Source organism: Scyliorhinus canicula, chromosome 19 (assembly GCF_902713615.1).
Source record: "Scyliorhinus canicula chromosome 19, sScyCan1.1, whole genome shotgun sequence".
Taxonomy (NCBI): domain Eukaryota; kingdom Metazoa; phylum Chordata; class Chondrichthyes; order Carcharhiniformes; family Scyliorhinidae; genus Scyliorhinus; species Scyliorhinus canicula.
In genome coordinates, this window is record NC_052164.1 from 19,725,031 (window position 1) to 19,746,478 (window position 21,448).

The 21,448-nt window shown below is 42.2% G+C and overlaps 1 protein-coding gene across 9 annotated transcripts in view; it reads right to left on the reverse strand.

Annotated features, from left to right (window-relative positions):
- Positions 1-208: 208 nt before the first annotated feature.
- The window catches only part of LOC119953900 (breast cancer type 1 susceptibility protein homolog), a 94,974-nt gene continuing 73,734 nt past the window's right edge, over positions 209-21,448 (reverse strand). For all 9 annotated transcript variants that reach the window (XM_038778542.1, XM_038778541.1, XM_038778540.1 and 6 more), the window contains 7 exons: positions 18,966-19,043; positions 18,003-18,043; positions 15,517-15,600; positions 13,902-13,959; positions 4,277-4,350; positions 1,700-1,760; positions 209-865 (listed from right to left, as the gene is read on the reverse strand). In XM_038778542.1, the coding sequence (XP_038634470.1) occupies positions 756-865; positions 1,700-1,760; positions 4,277-4,350; positions 13,902-13,959; positions 15,517-15,600; positions 18,003-18,043; positions 18,966-19,043 (506 nt within the window). In that variant the 3' untranslated portion in view covers positions 209-755. The remainder of the gene's footprint in view (positions 866-1,699; positions 1,761-4,276; positions 4,351-13,901; positions 13,960-15,516; positions 15,601-18,002; positions 18,044-18,965; positions 19,044-21,448) is intronic.

Sequence of the window (21,448 nt, forward strand, 5' to 3'; positions counted from 1 at the left end):
GGTGAATGAGACTGCATAGGTTAAAAAAAAAACTACTGCCGTTATCAGATGAAGACCATTTCTAGGTAAAGACGACCAATGGTTAACAAAGTGAGGAAAGGCAACAAGCCTTTCCATTCACCTGAAGAAGGAGCCGTGCTCCGAAAGCTCGTGTTTGAAACAAACCTGTTGGACTTTAACCTGGTGTTGTAAGACTTCTTAAAGTAAACTAAGACATGCAAAGCCTAAAAATAATTTTCTTCCACAATAGTCAGCAAAACATTTACTAAAGTAAAGAGCGATAGCTGAAAAAATGCTAGTATAACTATAGGCTTTGTAGATTAGAATATTTCTTCTGCTGGCGAGGCCACAAAATTGAATTGCCATCACAGTATTTTCTATTACTTCTGAGGCTGAAATTTATCACAAAGATGCTGTACTCCAGTTGGCTCGATGGTGAAGTCCACGCCTACCACTTAATATTGTTTTGATTGGATATAAAAAAAGTTTATACTTAGGCCCAACATTTAGTAATAGAATATTATGGTGTCGACACTTGAGCATTTGAAAGAAACGGCATCAGGCCTCCATTAAAACAATATACCACGAGACCAACAGCAAAATAAATTTGAACGGGTTAATTAAGAAGCAGTTTCTCTGCTCCTGCTTTTATGATCAGAATTTTTCTCCGTCTTTTAATAAAGTAAAACCAATTCACAGCTTTCTGTTATTTACATTCTATTTAAATGACAAATACATCTTCAGGATGCTGCATTTCAATGTAGTTGGCAGACTATATAAGCTTCCAGTTGATGATTCTGATAGCAAGCAACACTGTCCAATATCCATTCTCTGCTAACGACAGTGTTGTATTGTCTCTGGATTGCTGTAACAAAATGGCAACATTATACATTGTTAGCAATAACTTTATTATAGGTTTCCACTTCAAATTTCAACCATTTAAAAAGAATCCCTACAAACATTAGTTATTCCCAATTATTATTATTAATTATTGCGGGCAGCACAGTGGGCGCACAACACCAGGAACCCGGGTTCAATTCCAGCCTTGGGTAACTGCACAGTTTGCATGTTCTCCCCGTGTCTTTGTGGGTTTCCTCTGGTTTCCTCCCACAGTCCAAAGCTGTGCAGATTAGGTGGCTCTTCTTGCCAACCTCCCAGCCAGACCGACCACAGAAACTCTGCAGGGGTCTTGCAGAACCCAATTTCGGAACCCCATGCCTACGAGACCAGCCAAAACTAGGATTTTTGGGGAAAAAAATCGATAACAGATATTATCCACAAGACTCCTCACTCGGTTGGAATGGTTGCGGAGATGAGTATGCAGTGCAAGTAGCTTTTAAATTGGGACTGCACTTTTAGCACGCATTCATTTCTCTTCCATTCACCCCACTATGTTCTCACCTCTCTTGTATTTAAGTGCAAAGCACACGCACACTTCTTGGACTTACAAGTAGGTCACCAAACGAAGAATTCTTTCAAACATATGTACTTCATCTATTATTCAGCAAATACAGAGAATTTAGAGTTCAGCAAGTTTTCCCTGTACTTAAGTCTTTGTTACAGGGATAGATTTGTTCTAAATAACAGGATATTTATGAAATGCAAAACTTAATGGCTGCAAAACAGGTGCCTGCTGATAGTTTAGTGCACTTCAATACAAGCATATCCCTAAATGATATAGATTTAACTGTGTACTCACTTTCATAGTCAGTATTTGCTGAATTAGCATCGGGCTGCACAACAACCACTGCAGTACGATTCTGGAAGAACAGTATATATGGAGGAGAAACAGTTAATGAAAAAGGTATTGTCAAAATCATCCCCCATCTTTAAATAAGTGTTTTACCATTGCCTTCCATTTACTTTAAATTCTGTACCGAGAAAGGAAAACTGTTCAAGAAATGCAGTAAAATAGCTTTCCTACAATGCACGAATTTTAGCATTCACTGCTTCATCATATCAATATTTCCTTTCCACACCCAATTTGCACACAGGGGTATTTACTTCTGAACAGAATTGCTTGAAATCCAGAATTGAACGTGACATTTTTTACATAAGTGACCAAACCAAAACACTTGTTGATAAGCAGATTCTCCATTGGCCGCCCCCCGGAAGCTAGTTTCCCAATCCAGCGAAGAATTATGCATCAGCCTAAAAACAGGATTGGCACCGGGCACCAATCCCGCTCCGATGCTCCATTCCCCCGCCAGCGCTAACAGCGAGTTACATCCCCCGTGCCAGCGGGAAGATGCAAATGGGTCATAGAAGCCAGATTCTCCTGCCCCCCGTGATGATCCAGGCCACATTCGGAATTCACACAAGTGTGAATTTGTGCAGGTATTTTCAAGCATAGCCCTGACGCAGTGGGTCGAGGGAGACAGTGCATACTGGAGGTGCCCCCCCCCCCAATCCGCAAAGTCCATTGGAAAGCCCCCTCCCCACAATGCTAATTCTGCCATCCCCACAACTGCACTCAGATACAGCAGCTGTTACAAGTGTCAGAGGCTTCCTCAAAAGTTTCAAATCCCTCGACAGCCTTTGAAATGCAAATCTTCCATTCAATTTCACACAGCAATACATTGCATTAGCCAGTGATTGACAATTTATTACTCTAGATAAAGCTGCTTCTGGATTGGCTATTGATCTTTCCCTTCACGCTTGAATGCATCCTCATTACCCTGCTTTAATGCTAACTACAATGTTCAGGAACACTCATGCTATGACTGACAGCTCCACACAACATCAAATGCAGCTAAGTGTTTTGACTTCATCTAGCTCCTCTCTGGGGATCTAAAGAATTGGGGGTCTAAAGAATAGCAGGGAGGTGACTGATCACCCTCATGTATGCATGCTGTGGGGTGGGGAGGGGAAAGAAAGAGATGCCCTTACTTGTCAGTGGAAGGCAGGTTTTGCATTTTTGGGGAAGGGGTTCGGTAGCCACCTGATCTCAGTATCGAGTCGCCCGCTCAAAATGGATGCTCTATAACGGGATTCCAACCGAATTCGCAAGCTCTCTTCTATGCATAAATTTTCTGCTTGCGCCAATGGAGACCAGGGGTGAATCTGCTCTGAAGGAAGCACTTAGTCTCCAGAATGGAGAATCCAGCCTGTAATTTCTTATAATTTTCTTTGAGAGATAATTAGGTCCTGATTTTTGAAGGCTGAGGTCACCATAAATAAGCAATCATGCTTTATTTAGAGATTGATCATGTTGATCTTGGCGGAAACCAAGGAAGCATCATATTATAGAATGTATAGACTGAGACGACGATGCGGTTTACATGAAGAGTCACCTTTCTTCACAAACAGGCTCACATCTATCTGCTCATTCATCCAATATAACATTATGTCTTCTTTCGCATTTCTAAGAAAGGAATCAAACTGCACATGAAAATTGATGATTTGTTTTACAAAATGGCAGACGTTGAGAATTTCCATACCCCGACTGTTCCCCCATTTGTGCCTTAGTTGCGGGGGTGGGGGGGAAAGAGAAAGGAATTGCCGAAAAACTGCTGTATAAGTTAGGAGACTGAAAGTCCTCCTGCTTAAAGGGGAAAGGCAACCTGCAAATTTGTCCCACAATTTTAAATATTCTGGTGGACAGTAATAATGATAATAACCTTTTATTGTCACAAGTATGAAGTTACTGTGAAAAGCGCCTAGTCGCCACATTCCGGCGCCTGTTCGGGTAAGCTGGTATGGAAATTGAACCCTCGTTGCTGGCCTTGTTCTGCATTACTAACCAGCTGTCTAACCCACTGAGCTAAACCAGACCATACCATAAATGCAGAGATTTCTCAGGTTAATAATTTCAGCAATACAAAAAAAAAGGGCCGGGTGCTGATGGTGTTTTGGAGAAAGATTAGTAACAGAACAGATGTGGAGCAGGAAGCAGAGATTGAGGTATAGTCATATACCAAGCTCTGCATCGTTAGGTTTAGCCTAATATGGCACATCAGTTGTGGGGGGGGAGGGGGGGATGTTTGCAACCAGCGCAGCACCATCCTCAATTCCAGAGTCAAGTAAAGAAAGCTTCATTGGCGGTGACATATAACTGGAGGAAATTTCAGTTTATCCAGATCTTGAAGTGCCAACAGCCTTGGGGGTGAATGTAAAAGCATCATAGCTTAACTGCTCAATTTAGTCCCCAAATCATTAAGCAGGCATAATGTACTATTTAATAACATGGGATTTCAATTTCTCTCCATTAAGACACAAATCTAATTTTCTCATTTTAATGGTTCTATGACCTTAAGGCATATTATCTTGTACTTACAGAACTATAGGTGAATAAATAAGGTTCCTTAATTATGGAAGCACCGCAGAGTTCTACCATCCACTCGAGCTGATCTGCAAGAGAGAGCAATATTCGTTTATGACATGTTTCTTACCTACATTTCACAGTGATGGCACGACCGGAATTTTAAAAAAACTTTCAGCACAATTCAAAATTAATTTGTTCAGCTTCAATTCCCAACCTCAGTTGCGTAGGAAACAAAGCAATTGAGGAACAAAAATTATGCACCGAGTGTGACCTTGTGCAGGCATTATACAATGATAATAATGCTCCCTCTTTAAATTAATCTCATTTCCCTATATTTCCATATTCTTCCCTTTTGACTTCCCTTTAAACAATGTTAGTGTCTACCTCAATAACTACATGTAATATTCTCATCCCCATGTAATGTAACTATCTATGATCCACATAAGACGAGAATAATTATTGTTGAATTTTCCATTATATTCTAGTTATAAAGTTTGATGTTGAAAGCTTCTCTGTGTTACTTGGGAGTGCCTAGAACAACAAGAACTCGCTATCCCCAAAGCAAAGCTTTTCTTATTGGGCTCTATATCCAATATATGCTGCGCCCAACTTTCTGTCCATTAATTAAAAAAAGAACTCAAGTTGCATTGCACCTTTTACTTCCCAATAGTCACTACCCCCAGGAAAGCTTCATACTGTTAAGCCAGATAATTACCCTTTTTTGCATGGAAGGTTGACCATTTTAATACAACAGTAAACATGTTTGTTTTCAACAAAATGGAGGAAGCTTTTATAACACAAATACACACACACATACATACAGAATGAAGTACAATTTTGATAATGCAAAAAAGTACTAATGTCCTTCAGAGCATCACACATGAGCTAATGCTCCCTCTTTAAATTAATCTCATTTCCCTATATTTCCATATTCCTCCCTTTTGACTTCCCTTTAAACAATGTTAGTGTCTACCTCAATAACTACATGTAATATTCTAACCATCTGCTTCATGAAATTCTGCCTTCTCATTTTCGCCATAGTTCTTTAGCACTCATTCCCCTTCTGAATATATGCCTATCGTTATCAGTTTGCTAATAAGCAAGAAATGAAGCGTTTGCTTTTTAAAAATCAACTCAAAACCTTCTTTAACTTTGGTCTCCGCTAGGCCCAATTTCAACCTTTTCTGTTAAAATAAAAAGTTTTTTTTCAAAATAAAAGTGAACTGTAGTGAACTTTTATCATTCTTGGTCCATGGTTCTAATATGCTACCTAGGATGGCATAACAAAATCCCTTGGGACCACAAACATTACCCGTCACTGTGAAATGCTGGGATGGAAAACCCATGTGACAACTCTGATCATTCAAATCCAGTGAATGATCCTGGAACATCTACATGATAATGTTACGACAATTCAGACTTGCATCAACACATTACACATTTAGAGCAGAAAAGTGTTTCTATAAGCAGGCATCTTTTATGAACTGAAACTTGGAACCATATGCATGATATGTACGGAAGAGGTGGTTTTAGGATCAAGAGTGATTCATTCACCATCATTGAAAATTTTTGTTATTTATTTATTTCAATTTTCCCAATTAAGGGACAATGTAGCGTGGCCTATCCACCTACCTTGCACATCTTTGGGTTGTGAGGGTGAGACCAACACAGACGCGGGAAGAATGTGCAAACTCCACACGGACAGTAACCCAGGGCTGGGACTGAACCAGTGTCCTCGGCGCCGTAAGGCAGCAGTGCTAACCACTGCACCACCATGTTACCCTTCCTCTTTTCTTTCTTCCTCTCCTGAAAATGGTGTCGCTTATCAAGATTTACTTAAAATGAAAAAGTGTCGGTTTCAGTTGTCATGAGGACTGCTGCGAGTTTCAATTTTGCTTAAAAGAAATTGAGAAACCAAATGGAGAGGATAAGTATCACTGAGGTTGGGGGAATGAATTCTGGTCTCTGTTGCTCACAATTACATCACGTTGGTACAATTGTGCACGCACCGCGTTGGCAGGAAATACAGCCTTTTGGTCATGGGATGTAGGTGTATTAGCTCGGCCAGCATTTACTGTCGATCTCCAATTGTCCTTTGAGGTGGCATTGGTGGTCTGCCTTCTTGAATTACTGCGTGTGGCGGAGGTACCCCAGAGTGCCGTTGGGAAGGAGTTTCAGCGACAATGAAGGAACTGCGATATAGTTCCAAGTCAGGATGGTGTATGGCTTGGAGAGGAACTTGCAGTGGCGGTGTTCCCATGCCCCTGCTGGTAGAGGGTTAGAGTATGGAAGGTGTTGTCAAAGGAGTCTTGGTCAGTTGAGGCAATGCATCTCATAGATGATATACACTGCTGCCACTGTGCATCGTCGGTGGAGGAGGTGAATATTGAAGGTGATGGGGTGCCAATCAAGTGGGCTGTTTTGTCCAGGCTGGTGCCAAGCTTCTTGAGTTTTGTTGGAGATGCGTTCATCCAAGCACATGGAGAATATTCCATTACTCCTGACTTGTGCCTTGTAGATTGTCACAAGATTCCTAGCCTCCTACCTCCTCTTGCAGCCACAGTATTTATTTGGCTATTCCAGTTAAGTTTCTGATCAAATAGTAACTCCAGGATGTTAACAGTGGGGGATTTAGCAATGGGAATGCCATTGAAGGGGCTCTGGTTAGATTATCTCCCGTTGGAGATGGTCATTGCCTGGCAACGGTGTGGCACGAATGTTGATTGCCACTTATCAGCTAATATTATCCAGTTCTTACTTCATATGGATACTGACTGCTTCTGCATTTGAGTCATGAATTGTGAAATCTTCAGTGAATATCCCCATTTCTGATCTTTTAATGGAAGTCTGATTAAATATTATTTAGCCAAGGTCAACAGAACAGGAATTGGTAGCAAGCAGTCAAATATTAAAGTCCACCAACTCGAGCAATTTATCAATAGAAAAGAAGATGGAAGATGAGAGGCCACCCAGAAGGACAATGTAGCCGTCAAATTGGGAGGTCACAAACGTCATGGATGAGGGTTTTAGTCGCAAATGAACTAAGAATAGGGGCAGAAGTGATAATATTACGATTGTTCACACAAGCGATATTTTTCTTAGCTTATGCAGATCAGATGATGCTCAGCTTGAGGTTGAATAGGCCACCAAGGTTGAAAACAGAATGGCTCAACCTGCAAGAGAGTGGGTCGGGAGGGATTGAGAAACCAGTGGCAAGCACATTTAACAGAGATAAAAGACAATGGGCTGGATTCTCCATTCGAAGCTAAGTGCCAACACCAATAGAGGATCCGTGGTCTTTCACGACGGGAAGATCGGCGCGAAACCCTCACCAATTCCGGTACCGGTGAGGGGCTAGTACTGGAGCCGTGTGAACCACCCACAGAATGCGTGGAAAATGGTCGACGAATCGACGGGGCCCGTGCTGCACATGCGCAGAGCTGACAAGCTGCAGCCACACATGCCGACAATCCCCCCCCCACCCCACACCGGTCGCTCCAGAAGAAATGGCCATGCTGGACTGCGTACCTGCCCACTCCAAACCCACCTCCCGGCCACCCCCCACCACTCCCCCTAGCCCTGGCAGAAGCCCTCCCCGGCCAGCTGCACGGATCTCGACCGAGTGTGGCAGCGCTGGACACTGTCCACTAACCCTCTCTCTCCCCGCAGCTGGCACGCCAGGCTCCCGAACGCTGGGACCACACATGGCCCATGCCGTTGGGAACTCAGCCCATCGGAGGCGGAGCATCGCGGGTGGGCCGGCTGATGACGCACCAACGGCATTGCGACTGCGCGCGGTGCGTGTCCCAATGACGCCGATTTGGAGGGGCGGAGCATCGTAATCCAACGTCAAACCGGCACCTGTCCAAATTCCGGCGTCGGGAACCATTCTCCGCCCGATCGCCGTTCCCGATTTTGGCATCGGGCTACGGAGAATCCCACCAATGGGTGTCGTTTTCATGTTTAACTTGAGGACATTATGGTTCATCCAAGATTGGATTATGACTGAACGCAGTCTGACTTAGAGGTGGTGATTGCAATTGTGTGAAGTGATGCCAAGGTCTGTGGATGATATCCATAATGCAGCATGTATAGGAAAGGGCAAACATGGAATTTTAGATGACTCCAAGTTCAGGATACAAAAATCCTGACACAATCACATTAAGGGCCCTGAGCACACTAAAAGAGTAAAGCAAATTAATCATAATCCTGCATATTTGTTAAACAAAAGCACCAGAAAGAGTCTTTCGCTATTACTGCTTATAAACTGGATCACATGCAGGTAAGCAAATTTTAAAAAACTCAACTTTACTGCTAAAATGATAGTGAAAATTAAAACCGGGTGGATATAGCGCCTATGAAAACCTGGGTATAATGTGTCTATTTGTAACGAATAGAAACTGAAGCAAGTTAAATTTATTGTAACATCCTGAAGCTTGTTATATACTAATGAACCATTATTAATCCTGTTTTCAGTCTTTCAAGTGTTTGAGGAGGCAGCCAAGAAGCCTCAGATTACCAATCACTTGTGTGTGGTCTCCACACAACAGTAGTTTATTTTCCTTTGTAAGGGGTGTTTAAGGCATGTGGGAACGAGACTAGAATACCCAGGAGATTCCTGCCTATGGCACAGCATGCTTTTGAAGTTTCAATGGGAATAAGCAAAATGACCCATGACCTTCAATAGAGGTGGCACAGTGGTAGCTGCATCCCAGTCATCAAACAACAAAGAGCTCCAATATTCCAAAGCCCATCGCGCAAGGTTAAACATGCACTTAACCAGTGAGCATGTAGCATACCACACTCTGAAATTTCCATTGTGCGCAACGAGGATTGAGGACATTGGAAATGCAGCGAAAGTGATGCACAAGAAAGGAAGAGGTCTCCCTGGGGTCACTTGCTGTAAATCATCCTTGGACATGGTATATCTTATCAAAACATTTGCAAGGTCAATATCGTCTTCCGCATAAAATCACTGGACTAAGCAAATACAGGCATTAAACTTCACACAGCTTTCTTTAGTTACCATTTTTTTTAAACTGTAAAAAGAATGGCATACAACTGAGAGGGAGAGACTTCATTTTTGCAATTCCTTGTATATTAGCAGGTCGATGTTCTCATTTTGTAAATAACTACCAAAGAAACCCTAAACGCAACACAGCGGACAATTTAAGAATCTTATAGTTGATGATGGAGATCAATCCTTGACATTTACAAAAATACTGGTCAAGTATTCGATCGATATTTTAATAACTCTTAATGGCTTCAGAGCCTGATTCCAGTAAAGAGATTTATAATTTGATAATATGTAAATCCGCCAATATTCCTGGTGATCAACTGCAAATTACCATTCGTGGCAAAAACATCACAAACATTAACTCTGCTGTGTGTAGCATCAACATGGTGCACTTTAGCAGCTGGTGTTGAACTGGCAGCCAATACCCAGAACTACTGATTTAATCTTATTTGCATTGTTTTAATGACAAGTACATCTATCATTTACTGTCAATGACTTCCACACTTGTTATATCTGCTCAACATTCTCTAAAAACAGGAAAGTTTAAGATGAACGTACATAGCCGACAACATAGGACACTTAAAGATGACAGTAGCAACAAAAGATATCTACATTTCAGAGATAATATCTTCTTGTAGAACAGCACAGATCATATTGCTGGGTTCTTGGTGGGGTGGGGGGGGGGGGGGGGGTTGCATAAATCGAAAAGTAAGGAAAAAGCCAACATGCAGCTTGTCAAATATTGCAAGGGTGCAGTCTAGGAGAGCTTTCCTCTCTCACAGTCTGTATGGAGTTTGCACGTTCTCCAGGTGTCTCCGTGGGTTTCTTCCCACAGTCCAAAGATGTGCAGGTGAGGTGGATTGGCCATGCTAAATTGCCCCTTAGTGTCCAGGGATGTACGGGTTAGGTTACGGGAATGGGTCAAGATGGATGGAGGAGGGGACTTGGGTGGAGTTCTCTTTCAGGGGGTTCATCGACCCCACTGTTTGTGAGTAAATGTTTAATTTCCAGTTGAGACGTTAGTCCTGGAAAAGAAAATAATTTTCTATATCTGGCTTCCAAGGACATCATCAGATAACTATAATACAGCTTGACAACATGTACAGCTTCCACCCCTACTGCCCACTAAGTGGCATAACTACAACTTCACCCATCACTATGAGCTTCAAGTGAGGCCATCAATTTATAAGATCTATGGATCGACAACCCGCTCGGAACTGAATTCCATTCTCAAATCAAAAACGACTGTTCCACTTCCAAATTAACATAGGTATCAAGAATGCTGAAAAAAACTACAATTGTTTACTTTGATTACCTCACAGTCGCATCTTCAACAGTATACCTCCAATCTTCTACTGCCATTCAGGTACTGGTTTTAAATAAAAGGTCAGATAATGCTAACAGGAGTTTGAGAGCTGGTTGAATTTACTAAAAAGTGTACTATTTGTTAATTCATGTAAATGCATGTGCAGTTTTCATGAGTTGAAGGATAATACAATAAAAAGACAATGGCTGGTTGGGCAACATTTGGAGGCATGGGTAAAGCCACATTTAAATGTACCTTCAACATAAATAAAATGTGTGCACACTATGTCAAATCACTTGAGATAAAACACCTCCAGCTTTATCATGACATACTGAGTGAACCCTATTAAACCCATAGGCAATTAAAAAGGTGACCTTAAAATAGCTGGGGGCACCAGATCAGAGTTTTACTTCTATAAGGATATTGCTCTAAGTATTCAATCATGCAAAATGGAAAACACATTTATTGTGTGAATACACCAATACAAATCTCTGTATGTCAGGTTGCCACCTGTATAATTCACCTTTAATTCAGTGCTCCATTTAAAAAATAAAATGATGTATTCTGATGTTAAACCCAGAACCATCTATATATTCAAATGGGGCAGTAGACTTTGGCACTATACAAAGAGGAGCAGTAGAAATTTCTCTGCAACATGATTAACATTTAGTCTTCACCCAGCACTGCCTATGACAAACATATTGAACGCAATTGCTCTTAGTGGGATGTTTTTGGGCGGCACGGTAGCAGTGGTTAGCACTGTTGCTTCACACTGCCAGGGACCCGGGTTCGGTCCCCGGCTTGGATCACTTGTGTGTGGAGTCTGCACAGTCTCCCCGTGGTTTACTCCGAGTGCTCTGGTTTCCTTCCACAAGTCCTGAAAGACATGCTTGTGAGGTGAATTAGACATTCTGAATTCTCCCTCTGTGTACCCAAACAAGTGCCGGAGTGTGGCGGCTAAGGGATTTTCACAATAACTTAATTGCAGTGTTAATGTAAGCCTACATGTGACACTAATAAAGATTATTATTATTTTGTGTGTGCAAACCAGCTGTCACGATTGCCTACATAAGAACAATGCTTTGATTGTGCAGCACCTAACATGTCCTGAAGATGTGTCAAATGCATGTTAAATACAGTTTTCCCTTTTCTTCCTCCATTAGTTCCACAAGTATGAATACTATGGACCAGATGGGCCAAATGGCCTGTTTGAGCTGGACATTCGATGTCAATAAAAAAAAGGAAAAAAGTTGAATGACAAAGATATTAATGAATGACACAGATTATTTTATGGTATTCAACAAGTTCATGTGACATTCTGTTTATGCACAAGAAAACTTTAATTAGAGATTCTAGGCGCGCGTGGATGTTATGGTTGTAGAGCACGGAGGAGAGAATAAAAGGAAAGGCATCACTGCAGAGCTAGAGTTGTTTGAAGAAAAATCAGGAATGGCAGCAAATCTGAATTGACTTTTGTGGATAATTTATTTCACGCATTTCATTCAGAAAGTACCTGGTAAAGTAAGCTCTAGGTTTCATATGCATTTATGTTTGGGTCAGCTGTAGACTAGTGAGTTTATTTTGTACTGTCACTCCAGACTGCTTAAGGGTGAACGCAGTTACCATGGTTACAGTTGGCACTTTGTGACGACGAGACCAGATGCACAGCTGTTTTGATTTATTTTTAAAATGCTGGTGCCTTACAGGAAACTAGTTGTGGTTATGTGGATTAAATTCTGTATTCAAGGACAAGTGATAAGATTCTCTTCTGGGCTACAATTCTACACCCAAGACAAAGGGCACCTTATTTTTCTCCTTTGCTCCCAGCATTTCTGACCCGTCCCATTCCTCACTTACCCCTCGAGATTTTTCTGCAGCAGACACCATTCTCAAGTTAAATAGGTGCTCAGGCAACCTGTTTCCGCAACTCTGTGAAACAGGCACTGTAAGCAGCTGCTACAAGGGGAGGGGAAACTCTTGCTTCAATTTCCTCTCTCTCTCAGGAACCAGCCGGTCTCTGCTTTGTATGGGGGCACCAAGCATAGTCGAGGAAGCGCAACACACAAAGTGGACATTGTAGACACTAAACACTGTCCTAACACCCTGCATCATTATACAGTAGAGCTGCAGTGTGTTGCCCAAGCACAAGAGTTTCTCAGTTCCTCCTCTCTTGATTTCATCCCCAGAGTGGACATGGACAAGGGAAGAGTTGACTTCAGCTGTCAAAAACCTAACAACATGAATAGTGAATAATTGGAAAGAGAGATAGAGTGAGAGAAAGAAACTGGCATTTGTGGAACTACATAACTCAATAACCAGCAAATATCCATAGGAAAATGGAGAGAAGAACCGTTACAATTTAAAGCAGTAGCATCAGTCAAAATTGTCACAAGGCTTAAATTAATGATTACCGTTTCACACTTTGTACTTCCTGAAGGTAAGAAGGTTTGATGGGTGATTTAACCAGAAGTATTTAAAATGACAACGGGATTCAATACTGAAGATATAGAGAGACTGCTCCCTCTAGTGGGGGAATCTAGAACAGAGTTAGAATCCTGAAATCAAGAGCTGAATCAGGAGTGAAAGCTGAAAGCATTTGTTTTCAGAACTGAAATCAGGAACACTCTTCCCATTGGCAGTCCACTTTAGGTCAACTGAAATATTAAAGACGGAGTTTGATTGATTGTTCTTAAGTTAGTGTATCAAAAGATATGGGACGGAATCTTACCATATTTTTTTCCAAAATGTCAGGCTCATACTGAAAACCGGCGTGCAGCTCTCCAGCTGCACAGCACAGTGTTCTCTCCATATCTTGAGCCTCTCTGAGTAAAATAAGGTGGGCAGGATTTACGCTGGTCACTCTGGCAGAGCGGGGCCTGATAACATACTCGGTCCTCTTTCTTGAACATACTCCACGGAGGTCGAGGCGCCACCTTTAAAGGGAGTACGGCTCAGCACTAAGTGGAACTCTCCCCTCCCCACCAAGCTGGTGCTCCCCACCCTACCAGACAATCAAAGTGAATTTATTTTGTACTGACATTCCAGACTGCTTAAGGGTAATCGCTGCACTTTTCAAATGTACATTTATAAACTTGAAGAACACACAAGTCCATTCGGCCCTGGTTTAAATGTTAATCTGTGCAAAAAAACAACACAACTATACATTATATAGTAACAACTCGGGTGATTTAATTTATTTTCTTACCAGAAAGCCAGAGTAACCTACCAAAACTTCCATGGATCTAAGATCAGCCATTAACAGCTTGCCTTAGTTACTCACACAGGAGTTTGACAGGCAATTGAGAAGCTCTTACCTCTACTCATTCCTGTAAAAGAGCCAAAGCAGCAAATCTCATAATGGCTTAACAGCAGCTGAAAAACAACGTTTTTAAAAAAAAGTTAGCAAAAACATTTCTGGTAATTTAACAAGTGTACAAAATTGCCTTAATCTTAAATCACACAAACAACATTGTTTTTAATATCAAAGTAAAATACTGCAGGTGCGGAAAATCAGAAATAAAACAGAAAATGCTGGATAAACTCAGCAGGTCTCGCATCATCTGTGGAGAGAGAAGTAGAGTTAACATTTTGATTCCATATGACCCTTCTACAGAAGCGGACCTGCTGAGTTGATTCAGCATTATCTGTTTTAATTACTGCTTTCATTGCATTACCACAGCACCCTAACTTTGAAAAATGTCCAAAGCTTTGGGCAAAAAGAAAACCAGTTGGGATCACTTTTTCTGTAAAATAAAGGTGGTGAGAGATGTGAATAGAGAAAGGGTTTTAAGAAGGGAGTTCCAGAGAATTTGAAGGTGCTACCAATGGCCCATTGCTACTGAAGGCTTGAGCTAAATGAGGAAAGTTGGGGAAGCAGATGCAAGCCCAAAGGTGGAGCCGATTCAAGAATGAAGGTAGATTTCAAGACAAGGAGAAAGGAATGTTAAGTGTCATTTCTGAGAACATGGGCAATGGGTGACCAGCGCTGGGCATGATGCAGGCAGCGGAGTTGTGGGTAAGTTAAGAGTTTATGAAGAGCGAAGGTTTGACGATCAACAAGAAGAACACTGAAGAAATTGAGACCAGAGGCAACAAAAGAAATGGATGTGGGTCCTTAATACTGAAACGGGGTGGAAGCGGGCAATATTGCAGAGGTGGAATGAAGAGGTCTTGTTGATGAATGAGTATGTAAAACATCTTGATTTCCAAAGCTTGGTTTAAAAAAAAGATTTGCTTATCTAGCCAAAACAGAAAACAGCTTGCTAATTAGTCAATAGGGAGGATAGCATGGAAACAAAAGATTTAATTATCTGCATTAACAATGGATAAGATAATAAATATATTCCTCTGTAACTCCAGACTATTTTTGTTTAATTCTCATCACAGAACCTCCTCTGAACAAGCATACCAATAATCTAGTAATTTGCGTGGGCTGTGCCTGCCAGAAAAATTTATCAACCTGGGAGAAATTTAAAATTCTATGTTACAATAAAATAATTTCAGCTATTTTATCATTGCAAATGTAGGTGATCTAACCTGCGGTAAACTGTGTCATTAAGAGGAGTCTCTAGACAGCTTTAGCAACCAGATCCTGATAGTTGTCTTGCTGCTGGCTAAAACCATTGTGACTTGTGGTCTTTTAAGTTGGTGGCCAACCTACAACTCCCGCATATACATTTCACAGCAGTGCAAGTACGACTGAAATTAACGGTTTATACTACTTCAGATGGCAATTAGCTGCTAAATTATTTTAGCAAAAGAAATTGTCATCAATTAACAAAAAGCCAGCAGAGACAACTTAGCATCAACCACCCGCACAATTAATATATTGAATAGCAAAAATGTGCACGAGTTATGAAAATAAATCTGGCCATTGGAGAAGGACAAGGGAAACAGCAGCTGCCATTGCAACTCTATCTTTAATCGTACTTTTTCATCCGTTGTTTTTCTTGCTTTTCTTGGGCCGTTGTGGCTTCTTCCATTGATTACATCACCCTGCACCTCAAACATGACCTGTAATATTTCGGAACAAAAATATATTGTCGCAATAACTTGAAAAAAGTGCAGATTTGTTTGAAAATATCAAAATGTCTCGAGATGTACAATGCCATACCCACTTCATGTTTTGAAAGGTGTCACATGTTCCAGCTTGCACAATTCACAAGAATAACAAAAGGGAAAAAAAATGTCGAATTCGAAAATTAACTTCGAGTTGCATAATTAGAAAGCCACCTCCTCACCTCAGGAGCTTGGATTAAGGTTTTCTTTCCTTGGTAAGTAGCCCATGTGAAAGGTAGTTTGGATGTAAAGAGCAGCAGTGTGGAGTGAGCTATGTTGTACCTGGCAATTGAGGGGTGTGGGTTTGAGGTACCCATTTACATCACATTGATGAGTAGAAAACCTACCCATCCAACCCAAATAGCGTGCTTAAGCTTCCTTCTGAGACAGATTGTCGCAGATACAACCTGTTATCTCTGCCAACTTTAACAGAACACTGAACAGATAAGGTGCAATTTACACACACACACAGAAGAATTTACTGCAAGAAGCAGGGGTCAACCTGCTGACTGGAAAGCTAGTGTGAGCCACATGCCGCTTTGCGGTGATTGTCCCTTCAAGGGCAGCACAGCAGAGTATGGGTCACTTTGCCTGGGTGACCAATCGGGACTCGAGTGGAGAATCCGGGAGAGGAATTCTCCTAGGGCAGAGGTATGTTAGAATTAGCTGTAAACATGCGGCTCGAGGATCACTGTAAACAAATCACTTTTGTTCACTAATGAAGTCTCTGAAAGTGCATCATCACACACTCCTTTTCGGGAAGGCCTGCTGCGTTAAGCGAAAATCAGGGACTTAATTTAACAGCGGCATGTCTTTCCCAGGATGTAGGGTCCTAGGGACAGAAGTCCCATCTGCCAAGAGCTGCTGGCTAGAGGCTGGCAGCTCTTTATTGTCTGGCAATGCCACTCGAGAGCAGTGATTGTTGCTGGTAAAGCGCCCACTCGAGCTCCATGGGTGAGTAATGACAGGAGGTGGATAAGAAGACTGAGAGGTTAACAGAATGGGAAGGGAGTTGGCTCTCAAGAGGACACCTTCCTTCCTGATGCCAGGTCTTCACATCAGACTGAACTCACCATGGGGTGAGTTCCACTCATGGTTATTTATATTGGTGTTGGGAGAAGAATTAGAAACTCGTGACCATATAAGTATGGATGCACTTCATTTTTCTGGTTTCTTTACCTCTTAATGAAAGCATTTTGCAACATGGATAGTGTGCACCCTCAATTTGGGCACGAACATTTGACTAATAAAAAAAATTTAATGTGTGTCTTGTGATTATGAAATTTTATATTAATTAGGGCCAATTCATGGGCAATTCATCCAAATTCAACTACAAACAGTTCATTTCTTGCTTGGAATCAGAAGTAGCTATGACACAATGTTATTGGGTGTCAACATTTCACTGTCAATGATATCCCACTGCATATGTGATCCAGTTGGTGCAATGCAGTTGGCATTGCAGCCAGTAGGTTTGGGATGTTAAAAGATAGCACTTTTAAATGGATGACAAGACGATACAGGGGTCTTTATTCGCTATCTTAGCAAGTGTAATGCTAGCACTTTATACTTGCTACGATTTTCAGATACTCAAATCAAATGTAACTGTTCGTAATCCGAATATAATCGGACAATAAAATAGGGGCTGGCTTAGCACACTGGGCTAAATCGCTGGCTTTTAAAGCAGACCAAGGCAGGCCAGCAGCACTGGTTAATTCCCGTACCAGCCTCCCCGAACAGGCGCCGGAATGTGGCGACTAGGGGCATTTCACTGTAACTTCATTGAAGCCTACTCGTGACAATAAGCGATTTTCATTTCAATCTAAATACTGGCCTGACAGAATTGCAAAGTCAGTGGCATACTCGGACTTCTGCATCTCAAACCAATAACTTGCAAATTGATTATACGTCTAATCTTCATAGCAGAATTTGTTTTTTTCGTCCGTGTTGTGGTGTACAATGCTCACATTAACACAAATGGAACTCTCAAAGCAGGCAGAATTACATAGCTCTAGTTTGCTTCGGGGACATGAATGTGAAACAAATCCAATGTTATTATAAACATAAGTGGCTAAAAGTATTAAACCACCGCGAGCCCTCAAGATATATTTTGGTCGAAGTTCTAAATTATCCCAAGGAAATAAATAGTGAAAAGTCAAAATTAATATTCAAATCAGCGGGTTGGGTATGGTCTAATGTAATGCACAGGGATGATACAAACCAGAGGATAGCAACGTCATCAGCCTCAGCAACTCTGCAGAGGTTTTAGTGCGCTAACTTCTACATGACCAAAATTATAAACTACTATTCATAACAAAATGAAAACCAATGTTCTCTGTAGAAAAAAAAAGTAACCGTACCTCATCAATTACCATGCATTTTCTGAAACACTCGGTGATCCCTGAAAATAAATCACTGCAGTCATTTTTCAAGCATGATATAATCTTAAAGATTTTGGTCACATTAGGTACTTCATGATAATAGTTTTCAATCCGAGAAGCAATCATAGTTTTACAAAGCCGATCTTCTGGTGTTAGCCTTGGATCAGTGGTAGAAACGTCACTGATTCAGAACGCCACAGCTTGAAGCTTCACTCTGACACTCCAGTAGAGGACTGAAGGAATGCTGCACTAGCAGAGTTGCAGTTGTTCAGGTAAGATGTTAAAGTGAGGTCTTGTGCGCCTGCTCGGGTCAACATAAAATATTCCATGGCACTATTTGAAGAGTATGAGAGTTCTCCAAGTGCACTGGTCAATAATCCATCCTTCACGGCGGCACAGTGGTTAGCACTGCAGTCTCACAGCGCCGAGGTCCCAGGTTCGATCCCGGCTCTGGGTCACTGTCCGTGTGGAGTTCGCATATTCTCCCCGTGTTTGGGTGGGTTTCACCCCCACAACCCAAAGATTGGTAGGTGGATTGGACATGCTAAATTGCCGCATAATTGGAAAAAATTAATTGTGTACTCCATCCTTCAAACAACATTGACGAGAATAGTTTAGCTGGTCATTTATCTCATTGCTATTTCCAGGACACTGCTGAGCAAACTGGCTACCACCGTTGCTTATATTACAAAAGCGACTACTCCTCAAAAGAAGTAAATTAGTGAAATCAAACACTTTGCGCTTTGCTGGTGATGTATGGGCGCTTTATAAAAATGTGCAAGCTTTTTCTCTTGCATGTGTGCTTCAGTTTAGGAATTTTAAAATTCTCTCTGAATTAATCAACAATCACCAGTTTCTTTTCAATTTTAGGCAGTGCGCTAATGTAATTATTACATCAGTTTATCAGATCAAAGTTTTAAAAAAAACATGAATTGTACTTGCATTGATAACTGACAACCCATCTCCTCCCTGCTATTCCCATGAAGTACTTCAGAGTCCTCTCACAAACTAAATCTGCATCTGAAATGGAAATTAGGAAACAAATGTAGCATAAACATGCCAGTTTGGCTTTGGCAATAATTTTTTTTAAAGCATTTTTCCAACACACTGATCTCTCTTATTTACTATATTCCTCTTCACAACTTGCACACAGCTTAGATCCTGAGAGCTCCCTTGTATTTTCATTTTAAAACAAATCTTGATCAAATTGCACAACGCCACCATCTCATGTTAATAATTCACAACAAACAGTAAAGTTAAATTGTTTTTTTAATCCCATGCCATATAAACAGTTTATTTTTATTGGGATCCGAGAAGAATGGTAACAAAAGTAAATATTGGACATTCAATTTTAGCACAATTGCGACCGATATTGAATGACAAAATTGAGTCAAGCGAATGTCGGTGGAAGGAATGTTATTACATAGAACATAACAGCGCAGTACAGGCCCTTCAGCTCTCGATGTTGCGCCGACCTGTGAAACAACTCTAAAGCCCATCTACACTATTCCCTTATCATCCATATGTTTATCCAATGACCATTTAAATGCCCTTAATGTTGGTGAGTTCTACAAATGCGGTATATAAGGGGGCAGCAGGGTAGCATGGTGGTTAGCATAAATGCTTCACAGCTCCAGGGTCCCAGGTTCGATTCCCGGCTGGGTCACTGTCTGTGTGGAGTCTGCACGTCCTCCCCCTGTGTGCGTGGGTTTCCTCCGGGTGCTCCGGTTTCCTCCCACAGTCCAAAGATGTGCGGGTTAGGTGGATTGGCCATGCTAAATTGCCCGTAGTGTCCTAATAAAAGTAGGGTTAAGGGGGAGGTTGTTGGGTTACGGGTATAGGGTGGATACGTGGGTTTGAGTAGGGTGATCATGGCTCGGCACAACATTGAGGGCCGAAGGGCCTGTTCTGTGCTGTACTGTTCTATAAAACATACATCCATAGCCATACAAACGCATTATTTATTGGATATAATGAAGGGACTAGGATATGTACCTGCTCTTGATTTTTTCATTGAGAACTATCGGTGTAACATAGATCATCTTAATTACTCTGATCCCCTCATCCACACCAACAGGTCTCTTTGTGAACTTATTTTTTATTTATTTAAAAAAAATTTAAAGTGCCCAATTCCTTTTTTCCTCCCAATTAAAGGCCAATTTAGCGTTGCCAATCCACCTACCCTGCAGCTCTTTGGATTGTGGGGGCGAGACCCATGCAGGCACGGGGAGAATGTGCAAATTCCAGATGGACAGTGACCCTGGGCTGGGATTGAACCTGGGTCCTCAACGTGTCCGGGGGTTACCTCAAAAACGGATATGTCTGATCTGCAGGGGGGAGGGGGGGGGGGGGGGGAAGAGGAGAGAACGCCTGACCAGACTGGTCACATGGAACGTGAGAGGGCTGAATGAGCTGGTTAAATGGTTGAGTGTTCACGCATTTGAGGAGCCTGAAAGCAGACGTAGTGTTTTTACTGGTTTTTACACTTAAAGTTGGGGGATCAGACAAGGCTGCCAAAGTGATGGGTGTGGCGGGTGTTTCACTCAGGGCTGGATATGAAGACAAGGGGAGCGGCGGTGTTGATTAACAAGAGGGTGGCGTTTGAGCTGGGGAGCATTGTGGCTGATCCGGGGGCGTTAGATATGTGGTGGTTAGTGGGAAAATGGAGGGGATACCGGTGGCCCTGGTAAATATCTATGCCTGAATAGGGATTATGTGGATTTTATGAGGCGGATATGGGGGAAGATTCCGACGAGGGAGGGGACTCGCCCCCTACTCTATCGCACGCATCCACCTCCCTGATCTTAAAGGAGGATAGGGACCCGGAGAGTGTGGGTTATACCGTCCGATATCGTTACTGAATGTCAATGCCAAGTAATTGGCGAAGATGCTTGCATCGCGGATTGAGGACTGTGTGACAGGGGTGATAGATACCAGGCAGGCTATGTGAAGGGAAGGCAGCTTTCGGCAAATGTGCAGAGGCTACTTAACATGATTATGATACCCTCGTGGGGGCAGGAGGTTGAGGTGGTGGTGGCGATGGACGTGGAGAAGACTTTTGACCAGGTGGACTGGGCGTATCTGTTTGAGGTGCTTGGGCGGTTTATATTTGGAGAGGAGTTTGTGGATTGGGTCCGGCTGCTGTACAAAGTGCCAGCAGCGAGCGTGTGGACGAGCTGTGAGAGTTTAGGATATTTTGGGCTGCATCACAGGATGAGGCTCGGGTGCCTGCTCTCCCCGAAGCTGTTCGCCTTGGCGATAGAGCCGTTGGCAATGGTGCTTCAGGCGAAGGAGAGGGATTGAGCGGGTGGTGCTGAACATGGGGTTTCACTGTATGCGGATGATCTGTTGTTACATATTTCAGACCGTTGGGCAGCATTGGTTGGGGGGGGGGGGGGAGAAGGAGAGAGAGAGAGAGAGACGGG